The 12879-nt window shown below is 71.4% G+C and overlaps 1 protein-coding gene across 1 annotated transcript; it reads right to left on the bottom strand.

Annotated features, from left to right (window-relative positions):
* Positions 1-984: 984 nt before the first annotated feature.
* On the bottom strand, positions 985-11173 carry ERBB2 (erb-b2 receptor tyrosine kinase 2). The gene is given in 28 exon segments (XM_086478113.1): positions 985-1328; positions 1467-1740; positions 1969-2139; positions 2242-2339; positions 2435-2581; positions 2663-2738; positions 2848-3003; positions 3097-3282; positions 3362-3460; positions 3556-3678; positions 3788-3926; positions 4072-4119; positions 4236-4396; positions 4494-4584; positions 4710-4842; positions 4965-5164; positions 5283-5373; positions 5458-5531; positions 5642-5768; positions 5973-6089; positions 6193-6334; positions 6452-6564; positions 7139-7226; positions 7228-7433; positions 7436-7471; positions 7856-8042; positions 8123-8274; positions 11101-11173. Coding segments are annotated over 28 exon segments (3852 nt in total).
* Positions 11174-12879: the final 1706 nt, after the last annotated feature.

Here is a 12879-nt window from a genome sequence, read left to right as displayed (position 1 = left end):
CCTCCCCTCCCCGTTCTCAGGCTCTCGGCTCCCGCTTTCTGCCCGCAATGACCCTGCCCTGCGCCACGGGGCAGCCGAGCCGGCGGAGGGGCCCCTATTTATTCTGTACCGTGTATAAACCCGGCGCTGAATAAAGGACAGAGGAGAACGCGGCCCCGTCTTGTGTCCCTCGAGCCCGGGGGGTGGGACACGGGCACCGAGGCGCGAAAGCGGGGTCAGATCAGGTCCCGTCTCCTCCCTGCCCTGCCCTTGGTCGGCGGGCGGGCGCGATGGGGACTTTCACCCTCCGGGTCAGCGGGTCCTGCCCTTCGCTGCCTCCTCGGGTGGCGGCAGCTGAGGGAAGGGACACGGTGGTCCCCGGGAGACGGGAGAAGGGGCAACCACACAGACAAGGGGAGTAGAAAAAAGAAAAAGAACCACCACTGTACAATTGTCAAATATACATCTCGGTGCGACGCGCTGCTCGGCTTCGGGAGAATCCAGGAGGAGCCGGGACGGGAGCCCGGCCTCCGGCTGCGCTCAGTGCAAGTCCGTGTGTCCCAGGGGAGGAGGGCGACGGTGGCGACGTCCGTGGGATGAGCCGGACCGGGACAGCCCTGGAGAGGGGGTTGGGGGCAGAGGAGCCTTTGGGGGGATGGCAGCAGCGCTCGTCCTTCTCCCGGTCGCAGTCTGGGCACCATCCAGCTCAGCGCAGCTCGTGGGTCACCGCTGCTGGTGCCTGGCTCTGGGGGGGGGGGGGTCCAGAGCAGCACCTGGCACGAAGGGTGACCCCTCTCTGTCCCCACGCTGGCTGCTCCGCAGTCCCACAGCGTCCTGGGCTCTCCCGGCCTTCCGCGGCCGGTGTCACCCCACGGCGTTGGCACACACGCTCCCGGGCAGAGGGGACAGTCGCCGGCCCCGTGTCCCCGGCTCGCCGCATGCTGTCCCTCCCCAAGCTGCCTCGGCGAAGTGGGGGGGGGGGGGGTGTCTCTCCACAGCCCGACCCTACACGGCCACGTTGTCGGGGCCGGCCAGGCCGAGGTACTCGGGGTTCTCGGCCGTGGGCGTCGTGCCGGGGCCACCCTCGAGGCCGCCGGCCTTGGGGGGGTCCTGGTTCCAGTAGTAGGGGTTGTCGAAGGCCTGGCTGAAGGGGCCGGGGCTGGGTGGGCTGGGGGGCGCCAGGTACTCGGGGTTCTCCACGGCGTGGCCAAAGGGCCCCGGGAAAGGGTGCTTGGCTTCCTTGATGAGCCCGTTCTTCCCCTGGTGCCCCTTGGGCTTGTCCGGTGGGGATGGGGGCGTGTGGGGGTGCTGGGGTGGGGACAGCCGCTCCCCAGCCTGATTCACGTACTCTGCGGGGACAAGGGATGCGTTAGGGGCCGCCCCGGCCGGGCTGGGTGCTGGGCTGGGCAAGCAGCCCCCGGGGAGGGTGGGTGTGCTCAGCCACCCCCCTGCCCTGCCCCACAGGGTCCCACTTGTCCCCTCCCTACCTGGCATGGCGATGCGGGGGACGGGGGCGGTGAAGCCCTCGGGGTCCAGGCCCTCGCTCTCCTCGGCCACCAGCCCGGTGGGATCCTCGCTGTACCGCGGCAGGGCACCGGGCTCCCGCACCGAGGGGCTCTGCAGGGCCGCCTTGGCCACGCCGTCCCCCTCGGGGGCCTCCAGCATGGGGCCCTCCGGCCCCTCCGCCAGGCCCTGGGCGGGGAAGGGGAAGGCGCCCAAGCCCTCGCCCTCCTCCACGTCAGCCGGGGTCTCCGCCGTGCTCTGGGGGCAGGAACGGGCACGGAGTCGGGCGCTTGCAGCCCGCACCACGGACCCCGTCCCGGTGCCCGCAGACGGGGTCCCCCGGGGGGGGGGACTTTCCACCCCGCGTTCCCCCCAGCGGGGAGGGGGCTGCAGCCTTGCCCAGCCCCGGGCTGACCCAGCACCGTGTCACCCCACGGCTCTGCCAGGAAAAAGGGGAAACCCACCCCCCCCCCCCATCCCACCTACCCGTGTAGAGGAGATGCGGCTGCGGTAGGTGGTGGAGGTCTCGGCGCTGAAGAAGCCCTGGTGAGGGACCAGGTACTCCTCGGCGTCCACCAGGTCATCCATGTCCTCCTCCTCCAGCAGCGCCCGGTAGAAGGTGCTGTCGATGGAGCCGGGCAGCCCCACCGTGTCGTTCTGGGGGCGAGGGCGGCAGTCAGTTGCCCGCAGCGGGGTGCTGGGGGCGGGACACACACACACACACGCACACGGACACAGGACCCTTGGGGACCCACGTACCTGAATGACCACGAAGCGCTGGGGGTCCCGGGCCATGCGGGAGAACTCGGTGACCAGCTCCCGAAACTTGGGCCGGCACTCGGAGTCGATCATCCAGCCTGGGGCAGAGCCGGGCGCCGTCAGAGCCGGGAGCGAGGTGCCACCCCGGCGCCCCGTCCCCCTGCCGTGCCCTTGTTCCCCCCCCTCCCCGTACATTTCACCATGATCATGTAGACGTCGATGGTGCAGATGGGCGGCTGCGGGAGCCTCTCCCCCTTCTCCAGCAGGTCGGGGATCTCCCGGGCGGGGATCCCGTCGTAGGGCTTCGCCCCAAAGGTCATCAGCTCCCACACGGTGACGCCTGTGGGGAGGGGGACGAGGGGGTGAGCGGTGCCCCGGGCCCCACTGCGCCGAACCCGGGGATGGGACCACCCCGGCGTACCGTAGCTCCAGACATCGCTCTGGTGCGTGAAGCGCCGGCGGAGGATGGACTCCAGCGCCATCCACTTGATGGGGACCTGGGACAGGGAGGACGGAGAGGTGAGCAGGACTGGGGGGGGCTGGCTGTCCCCAAGGGGGGGAGCATCGTGGTCCCCGTCACTCTGTCCCCGCGTCCCCAAGGCCCACCTTGCCGCCATCGGCGTGGTACTCGGTCTCGTCGATGTCGAGCAGCCGGGCCAGCCCGAAGTCGGTGATTTTGACGTGGTTGGGGCTCTTGACGAGGACGTTGCGAGCGGCCAGGTCCCGGTGCACCAGCCGCACCTCCTCCAGGTAACTCATTCCCTGGGGCCACCACGCGTCAGGTGCCCCGGTGTCCCCCTCCGTGTACCACCCCCCCCTCCCAAGGTCCCCCCAGACCCTCCCCAACCGTCCTACCTTGGCGATCTGCACACACCAGTTGAGGAGGTCCTGGGAGCCGATGCGGTCCTTGTTCTCCCGCACGTAGTCCAGGAGGCAGCCGTAGGGCATCAGCTGCGTCACCAGCTGCACCGTGGAGGTCAGGCAGATGCCCAGCAGCCGGGACACGTAGGGGCTGCCCACCCCCGCCATCACGTAGGCCTCCTGCGGGCAGGGTTGGGGAGGGCGGTCAGGCTGGGCAGGGGGCTGCCGCCGGCACCGCTCGCCCGCCGGCACAACTCACGTCCAGGATCTCCTTGTTGGCTTTGGGCGACGTGTTCTCCCGCAAGACCTTGATGGCCACCGGGATCTTCACGCTCTCCCCGTCGGGGATCCAGATGCCCTGGGAGCGGGGAGGGGGGGGGTGGGGGGAATGTGGGTGAAAGGGTGCGGAGCAGAGAGGGTCCCAGCCCGCCGGCAGCACCCTCCACCCCTCACCTTATAGACGGTGCCGAAAGCGCCGGAGCCCAAGACTTTCACTTTCTTGAGCTCCGTCTCCTTGAGGATCCGCATCTGGGCCTGGTTGGGGAGGGCCCCGCTGGGCGTCAGCGGCTCCACCAGCTGCGGGGTACAGATGGGTGAGGGGGGGGCGCGCTCCTGGCATGTCCTGGGGGGGAGGGGGGGGGGGTCCGTCCCCACCCCGGGAAGCCGCGGGTCGCGGCGTCCCCACCTCGGTCTCCTGCAGCAGGCGCCGCATGGCGTGTTTGCGCTCCTGCTGCCGCCGGCGCTTGACGCAGATGACGGTGATGAGGAGGAGGACGACGACCAGCAGAGCCCCCACCACGCCGGCGATGATGGACGTCACCTGGCTGCGGGACAGGGGGTGACCCGAGGTGGGAGAGATGGGGATGGGCTTGGAGTCCTGGCTGGAGGAGCCCCCCCCCCCCCCCCCGCCACCCCCGCAGCACCCAGAGGGGTGGGGGTCAGGGTGGCACAGGGCACCCGCGCTCCTACCTTGGCTTCTGGTCCACGGGGCAGCCGTCCTCATCCCGGATCGTGCACCTGGGGAACACGGTGTGCAGCATCTCCCTCCTCTGTCAGCAGCCCCCTGCGACCCCCCCCCCCCCCCCCTCTGCCCGCACCCGGCTGGCCCCCCACCCCCCCCACCCCCGACTCACGAGTGGGTGCAGTTGGTGGGGCAGAGCTGGCAGACGCCGTCTTCGTCCGGGTACTTCCAGATGGGCATGAAGGAGGCGTCCGCCTTCACCCCGCTGGGGCACCGCCGCACGCACTGCTGGGCGTCCTTGTAGTGGGCGCAAGCCACGCACTGGTCCGCCTCCTGCAGAAGGTGGGGGGGGGAATTGTGAGGGACCCAGGTGCCCAGGGCCACCCCCCCCCATCCTCCCATGTGTGCCCCCCCCTCCTGCCATCCTCACCGAGCCGAAGCAGGTCTCGGTGCCGTTCTGGGGCTGGCACTCGGGGTGGCAGGGCAGGCACCGCGTCCCGTTGGCGTGCTCCCGGATGGCTCTGCCGGGCGAAGGGACCGTGGGGTGGGTACAGGGATGGGGTTCTGGACCTCCCCCCCCCCCCCCGCCCCACCCCTCGCAGTGGGTGGGGGGCTCTACCCACCGACCCCAGGGCCCGCCGCTCACCCGTCCAGGAGGTTGCAGGAGGCGACGCACTCCTGGCCACGCAGGAACCGCTCGCAGGCGACGCACTGGGTCGGGCCGGGGCCCCAGCAGTGCCCGTGGGCGCAGAGGTGGAAGCAGACCAGCCCCTCGCTCTCTGCAGGGGGACACCGCCAGCAACGGTGTGTGTGTTGGGGTCCCACCAGCTCCCCCCTCAGCCCCATTCCCCCCCCCCCCCCCCCCCCGACCCCCATCCCACCACCATGGCTGCTGCTTTACCGCACTGCTCGGGGGGTTTGTTGTGGGTCTGGAAGAGGCGCTGGCGGGGGTTGCGGAAGATGCTGCCCCACGGCACCTTCTGGAGGAAGCAGAGCTGGGGGTTGTGGTGGACCAGCACCATCCCGCTGCTGATCTCCTGCAGGGCGCGGAGCCCCAGCGCCCGCACCGCCAGGTCCCGCAGCGTGAGCGAGTAGGCGCCGCTGCCGAGACACCGCCGGGTGAGCACGCAGGGACCCCAACACCCCCCGTCATTGCCCCGTGTGTGTGTGTGTGTGTGTCCCCCCCCCGCCTCCCCTCCACGTCCCCGTTCCCGCTCACTTGTGCAGCACACGGCCCCGGATGACCCGCAGGTTTTGGAAGACGCCCAGGTCCTGCCAGCCGGGTGGCCAGGCGGCGATGTAGAGGAAGCCTGTGGGGAGCCGAGCATCACCACCCCGTGCCCCCCCCGCCCCGACATCCCAAGGCCCCAGCCCCCAAATCCCCCGACTCTCACCCGTCAGCTCCTCCAGGCTTTCGAAGATCCGCAGCAGTTTGGGGTCCAGGGGCGGCGTGTTGGTGCTGGGGTCCCTGCCAGGGATGGGAGGGAGGTTGGCGGGGCGGGGGGTGAGGGGGTGGGGGTGTCCTGGTGGGGGTCCCGGCAGCCGCCTGCGGGCTCAGGGAAGGGCCGAGGCGCTTACCCGGCGAAGGTCTCGGGCAGGAAGGCCAGGCTGCCGAAGATCTTGGTGCAGCCGGCGAAGTGCTGGATGTTGGAGGCGTTCACGGCGCGGACGCCCTTGAGGAAATCCACTCCCAGCCCGTAGCATACTGGGGGGGAGGGGGGGGCCACAGCAGGGCTGGGGTGCTCCACCGGGACCCCCGCTCCCCCCACAAAACACGCACTCCTCCTGCCCTGCCGACCATGGAGGGAAGCCCCCCTCCCCTACCCCCAGCCAGCACACCCCCACCAAGCACCCCTGGGGTCCCCAGAGCCCCCCCCCCCCCCAGGCGCCGGGGGAGGGGGCTGCTCACCCTCCGGGCAGGGTTTGCTGCACTTCTCGCACTTCTGGATGTTGTTGACGGTGACCTCCTGGCTGTTCTGGGGGCACACGAGGGTGCAGGACCCCACTTCTGTGGCGAGGTAGTTATCTGGGGTAGGGGCAGAAGAGGCGGGGGGGGGGGGGGGGGGGTCAGGGCCACAGCGGCTTGGGGATGGACCACCCCCCCCCCCCCCCACCAGTGCGGTGCTCACAGGGACACTGGCTGACGCAGCTGGCCCCGAAGGTGTAGCGCCCGTCACGGTTGGGCACCGACTCGAAGGTGTCCGAGTTGTAGATGACGAGGGGGGGACAGTGCAGCTCGCAGATCCCGCTCCGGTTGAAGTTCAGGCACGCCTGGAGGGGGGGGTGGGCAGGGCGGGGAGATAATGGCTGGTTTTGAGACCCCCCCCCCCCCCAACCACTCCCCCCGCCATGCCAGGACCCGCGGTGTCCCCCGTCCCCGGTGCGCACCAGGCAGTCGGAGTGCTTGGGGCCGGTGCAGCCGGCGGCGCACTGCTCGTGGCAGCAGTCGGTCGGCTTCGTGCCCTTGCAGCGCGGGCAGCCGTGGCAGATGCTGTTGGTCACTGCGGGGGGGACACGGTGAGCGACACGGTGGGGACCCTGACGCAGCCCGCCCCCCCCCCCCCCCCTTCCCAGGGGATGTGGGGGTCCCCAGGATGAGGAGCTGGGGGGTGGGTAGGTGGGTTCCCAGGGCAGGACATCTGGGTGGGGGGTGTCCTTGGGGTGGGGATTTGGGTGCCAAGTGGGGGCCAGTGGGGCAGGGATCTGGGGGGGGGGGGTAAGTGGGGGTCCCCAGGGCAGGGATTGGGGTGTAAGCGGAGGCCCCCAGGGCAGGGATGGTAGTGGTCTCTGGGGATTTGGGTGCCAAATAGAGGTCAATGGGGCAGAGATTTGGGGGCGTAAGCGGGGGTCTCCAGCACAGGGATTCCGCGGAGCCCATGGGGAGCGGGCACAGGGGGGGCAAACAGAAGGTCCAGGGGTTCTCTGGGCGCAGGATTTAGGTGGCGAGTAGGGGTCAATGGGGCAGGGACATGCAAAAGGCGGGTGGTCCCAGGGCTTTTGGAGGGGCCAGCCGGTCAGGGCCTTTGGGGGCTCGTGGGGGGGGAGGGCAGAGCTGGCTGCGGGCCCCATACTCACACGTCTGGCAGTCCTGCGGCCCCTCGCCCCAGCAGTGCCCCTCGGCACAGAACTTCCAGCAGTCGGGACCTGTGCCGCGGGGGGGGGGGGGGGGAGTCGTGAGCGGGCAATGCCATGGCGGAGGGGGGAGACGGCAACCCCCGGACCCCCTCCCTGGGTACAACCCCCCCGCCCAGGCCGGGGTGCCGGTGCTCACAGCTGCGGCTGCGGGTGCTCTCCACCTGGGTCTCGCCGCGGAGCTCGTTGTGCCGGTGGAAGATGTCGGACCAGAGGATGGTCTCCTGGAAGCAGAGCTGGGGTTCCTCTCGATGCGCACCCCTCCCTTCAGGATCTCTGTGCGGGGACAGGGCGGGGGGGGGGGGGGGGGGGTCAGCACGGGGATGGCGACGGGGGTCCCGCAGCCCCACGGGGACTCCCAGTCCCGCATGGGGACCTGCCACCCCGTGGTGGGGGGATCCAGCCCGAGGCAGGGACCTAAAGTTCCAGGCAGGAGCTGTTGGGAACCAGGTGGGACTGGCAGCCCTGGGCAGGGACCTAGAGCTCCAGGCAGGGACTACTGGGGACCAGCAGCCCCAGGCAGGGACTACTGGGGACCAGCAGCCCCGTGCACCCACCCCAGGCAAGACCCAGCAGCTCCCAGCCCCAGAAGCAGCAACCCGCAGCCCTGAGCCCCCCTCCCCGTGCCAGGAGCAACCACCCCAGGGAAGGGTCCCCGACCTGTGAGGTGCCGCATGCCGAGCTGGCGCAGCCCCGGCGTGCCGGCGGGGCCGGCGTTGCCCACCACGGCCAGGGCGTAACGCTCCTGGAAGAGCTGCGTCCCCCGGATGATGCGCAGGCTCTGCAGCTCCAGCTGGCTCACTTGGTTCTCCGCGATCAGCACGTAGCCCTGCACCTCCTTGATGTCCTGGGCATGGAGGGGACGCGGGTGAGGGGCTGGCTGGACCCCCGCCATGCCTCTCCCTGGGGCGCCCAGCCTCTGCGCACCTTGAGGAAGGCGGTGTCGGCGTCGGGGGGCAGGTAGGTGAGCTCCAGGTTGCCCTGCACCACCTGGCAGCCTTGGTAGAGGTGCCGCAGGGTCTCGTAGTGGCTCTCGGGGCTGGAGGGACGCAGCAGCTTCATGTCGGTGCCCGTGCAGACTGCGGGGATGGAGCGGGAGCTCAGCGGGACCCCCCCCCCTCCGCTCTCTCGCCCAGCCCGTCCGTGGGGAAACTGAGCCAGCGGTGGCGGCACCGGCCTCCGCAGGAAACGCCGCGGATCCGGTGGTGGCCGTTTATCTCCGGAGCTGCTCCCAACAGCTTCCGATGGGCTTCCTGGATCACCGCTCCCCCCGGCTCCCGCCCCGGCACGCGGCAAAAGCTGCTCCCGCTCTGGCACCCAGCCCCGCACGAGGGACGGCCGGGGACCGACGTCACCCCGTCCTCCCCCCCCACAGTGGGCGTCGGGTGCTGTTGGGGCGCCGGGACGGGACCCCCAGACCCCCTCCGTGCCACGCTGGGGGGCTGGAGCGGAGCAGAGGCCGCGGGCAGGAATGTTCTACCCACGCCGGCGGGGAGGCCACGCCGAGACAAGACCCGATTGTTGAGCGGCGACGGCTGCCGGAGGCCGGTGGCCCCATCCCACGGGGGGCTGCTGGCCAGGGCGGGGGGGAGGACCATCCCCGGGGCATCGGGGTGGGCAGAGGGGTGCAGGATGGGGGGTACGGGAGCCCGCCCTGGGCCTCGGGCCGGGCAAGTGAGTCACGGCCGCGGGTGGCACAGGGCCCCGGCCGCCTGCCCGCGGCAGGAACCGCCTTTTCAGGTCGGGCGTGTTTGGGGAGCAGCGGTGACGCAGGGCTGGCGGGCACGGCCCAGCCCCGGCGCGCCCGCGGCCCCCGGCACCCCGCCACCGTGCCCCCCACGCGTCAGACCCCCCAGCCCGGCTCTGACACCGAACCCCAGCATCAACCCCAGGGCCACCAGCCGCCGTCGTCCCCTCCACGGGGCAACCAGGCGCCCAGGGGTCCGGGCAGCCGTGCCCTGCCTTCCACCCAGGGTGGGGGTTTGGCGGCTTGGTCCCCAGCCGGAGGGGGCTGCCAGCCACTCCGCGGCTGAGTGACAGCCCCCGGTGCCGGCAGCTGCCTGCACGGCCTCATGGCTGGGGGGGAACCAGGCTGGCAGCCGCCTCCTCTGCCTGCTCCAGGGCCGCCGAGCCAAGGAGACTCCCCTGGGCGCAGCCAGGGAGGGGGAAGACCCCTCAAATTTGGGGTTCAGCTCTCACCCCGCCGTGGCGGCCTTCTGTGCGGTAGAAGGTGTGTCCTCCCCCCCCGTGAGGAAACGGCACCGTCGCTGCAGGCGGCCAAAGCTCAAGGTCTGCCCTCCACCTGCCCCGCGGCGCGGGCAGGGGATGCCACGGGCTTTCCCAGGGCGAAGGGCAGGTGGGACGGGTGAGCGGCGGCCGTGGTAGGGCCAGATCCTGGTGGGATCCTGGCTCCGTCCCACGGGCTTCAGCCCTGCCTGCTCCTCGGGGTCCCGGGAAGGGCGGTCAGTGATCCATCCCGCCCGGCTCACTCCGGCGGGCAGTGCCACCACGGATCACCCCGTCTGCCCGTAGCAGCCACCGAGGTGCCTGGCAAAGCCCGTCTGCCCCGGCTCCGGTGCTCCCCGAGCTGGGGCAGCCGGACACCCTCTCCCAGCCAGCACATGGGGACGGGGTTGGGGCTGTGGGGACATGCCGGTGTGTCCCCAACCCGGAGCCGGGAGCTCCCCCGGCACAGACCCCCTGAACGGGGCGAGCTGTGGGGTGCCGGGAGCGGAGGGCACCCGGCGAGTCCCCACGTCCCTGCCCCACCACCTTGCACCGGCTCAGCCCAGCTGGGGGTTCGCTTCCCAAAACACTCCCCAGTTCTGGACCTGCCCCCCCCCCACCCCCAGACGGGGCTGCGTGGAGGCCAGGCCGGAGCTGGCAGCGGGGTCAAATCCAGCCGGTTGCTTTTGGGGCTGCTGATGCCTACCTTGGGGCCACCAACCCCGTCCCCTGCTGTCCCCCTGTCCCCTGCCAGCCCTGTCCCTGCCTGCCCGGCCTCGGGACAGGCAGGGCTCCTGTCCAGGCGGCTCCCGCTCCCTCCCCGGCCGCTCTCCCGGGCTGGGCAGGGTGCGGCACGTCGAGAATGTGGATGGGAGCGACGGGGACGCACCCACCCACCCACCCACCCGTTCCGTGGGGCACCGCGCCTGCCCCAGCACCCCGCGTCTCCCTGCCCTGCACCCCGAAACCTCCCCGTGGCTCCGGGAATGGAACCCCGGGAAGTTGGGGTGTCCTACCCCCCCCTCCACCACCACACCACCCCGTCCCTGCTTCCCCGGGCGTTACCGGAGCGCTGCAGCCGGGGAGAGGTGGGGGCCCCGCTCGGGGCAGCACCGGGTCCCCCAAACTCCGCCCGGGGCAGCGGACCCGGGGCTCGTCCCGCTCGGGGTGGGGGGAGCCGGGGGTAAAGCGGGCAAGGCAGCCCCGTCCGGCCCAGTGCCTCCCAGTCTGGCCCCCCCCTAGTCCCCGCAGGGCGATCGCAGAGCGGAAAACCGGGGGAACAACCGAGGGGGCACCGAGGCGGCGGCGGGGGGGGGGGGGGACGGACACACGACACCGGGGAGAGAGGGATTGCGGAGGGACGGTCCCGTCACTTCCAACCGAGCAGTCCCCGGGGCACACCGAACCCCGGTGCCCGCCCCCCACCCCGGTCCTCCAACGCCCCCTCATCGTCCCCTCCCGGTGCCCCGGTCTTCCCCCCCCACCCCCCCCCCCCACCCCGGTGCCGGTCGCTCCCGTGTAAAACTTTGCGCAAAGTCCCGCCGCCGCCACCGAGGGGACGCACCCGCGGCCCGGTGTCGCTGTTGTGTATGTGTGTGTGTCCCCCCCCTCCTCCTCCTCCTCCTCCTCCTCCTCCTCCGCCTCCCGGTGTCCCGCCATCCCGGTCCGGTCGGACCCACCTTCGGCGGCGGCGGCGGGGCAGAGGGCGGCGAGCAGGAGCCCGGCGCAGAGGCAGCCTCCGGCGGCGATCATGGTGCTCACCGGGGGCCGCGGCCCATGGCCCCCCCCCCCCCCACCCCCGGCCGCTCCGGGAAAAGTTTGCGGTGCGGATCCGCCGCCTCCCGCCGCTCCCGGGCTCCGCCTCGCGGGGCCGCGCCGCGCTCCCGGCCCCGGGCGAGGGCGCGCCCCCCCGCCCCCCCCCCCCTCCTCCTGTCCCCTCCCCGCGCGCGCTCCCGCCGCCCCCCCCGCGCGCTCCGGACACCCCCCAGACACCCCCCCCAATAGCCACCGGGGACACCCCCGCTCCGGAGCTGGGGGCTGCCCCGGCTGCAGCGCCCCCCGCCCCCCGCTGCTCCCCGGGTCCCACCGCAGGCTGCGGGGGGGGGGGGGGGGGGGGCTGCAGCGGAAGGGGGGGGAGGTTTGAGGAGGATCCTGGGGTCGCAGGGCGGTGGGGGTTGGGAGAGACACCCCCCCCCCCAGTCCCGCCCCGCTGCAGGGTCGCCCAGAGCGGGTCGCCCAGGACGGCGTCCGGGTGGGGTTTGAGTATCTCCGGGGTAGGAGCCCCCCCCCCAGCCCCCCCTGGGGTCGGTGCTCCGGCACCCTCGGAGTTTTCTCCTCATGTTCAGGAGGAACTTTTCACGCACCAGTTTGTGCCCGTTGCCCCTCGCCCTGTCACTGGGCACCATCGAAACGAGCCTGGCCCCGTCCTCCTGACACCCACCCCTCAGGTATTTATAAGCCTTGATAAGGGAGGTCCCCTCTCGTGATGAGGTCCCCTCTCGTGATAAGGTCCCCTCTCGTGATAAGGTCCCCTCTCAGCCTCCCCCAGGCTAAAGACCCCCAGGTCCCTCAGCCTTTCCTCGTAGGAGAGATGCTCCAGCCCCCTCATCATCTTCGCAGCCCTCCGCTGGCCTCTCTCCAGTAGCTCCCCGTCCCTCTTGAACTGGGAAGCCCAGAACCGGACGCAACACTCCCGATGCGGCCTCGCCAGGGCAGAGCAGAGGGGGAGGAGACCCTCCCTCGCCCTGCTGGCCACACCTGATGCCCCCCCAGGATGCCACTGGCCTTGGCACGTTGCTCGTGGGCCGTTCGCCCGCCGCAACGCCCAGGTCCTTCTCTGCAGAGCTGCTCTCCAGTCGGCCCATCCCCAGCCCGTACTGGTGCACGGGGTCATCCCTCGCTGGGTGCTCTCCGGCCTGTCCGGGTCTGGCGGGACGGCAGCACAGGCTTTCTGGGGTGTCAGCTGCTGCTCCCCGTTTTGGGTCCCTTCACCCAGGCCCTTGATGAATATGTTGTTGAACAAGACCAGACCCGGTGCTGACCCCCCGGGGAACAACGGTGGCCACAGCCCCCCCAGCCGGACCCAGCGCCGCTGGTCACAACCCTCCGAGCTCTGTCCCCCAGCCAGTTCCCAATCCACTGGATGGGGGGGATGTGCCCCATCCTTGTCCCCTCACCCGCCCCGCTGGGGCTCTGTCACTGGTGCAAGGGAAAGGGGGACGGTAGTGCTGCCCCCAGGTCTGGGGACAGGGCAGGGACGCAGTCCCAGGGGGTGGGGGTGGGCACAGGCCTGGTATTGACAGTCCTGGGGTACAGGGACATTCCTGGGGTGCAGGTACAGCCTGGCAGCATTTGGGAAGTGGCCTGGAGCTGGCATTTGTCCCCCACCCTGGGCACAAGCCACTTGTGCACCTTCACCTGGGTGGGGAATGGGGGTCCCCCGGGAGCATGGCAGCCCA

Source organism: Leptosomus discolor, chromosome 25, assembly GCF_034619465.1.
Source record: "Leptosomus discolor isolate bLepDis1 chromosome 25, bLepDis1.hap2, whole genome shotgun sequence".
NCBI classification, from domain to species: domain Eukaryota; kingdom Metazoa; phylum Chordata; class Aves; order Leptosomiformes; family Leptosomidae; genus Leptosomus; species Leptosomus discolor.
The sequence above is the reverse complement of the archived record's forward strand: the minus strand, read 5'-3'. Positions and strand labels throughout refer to the sequence as shown.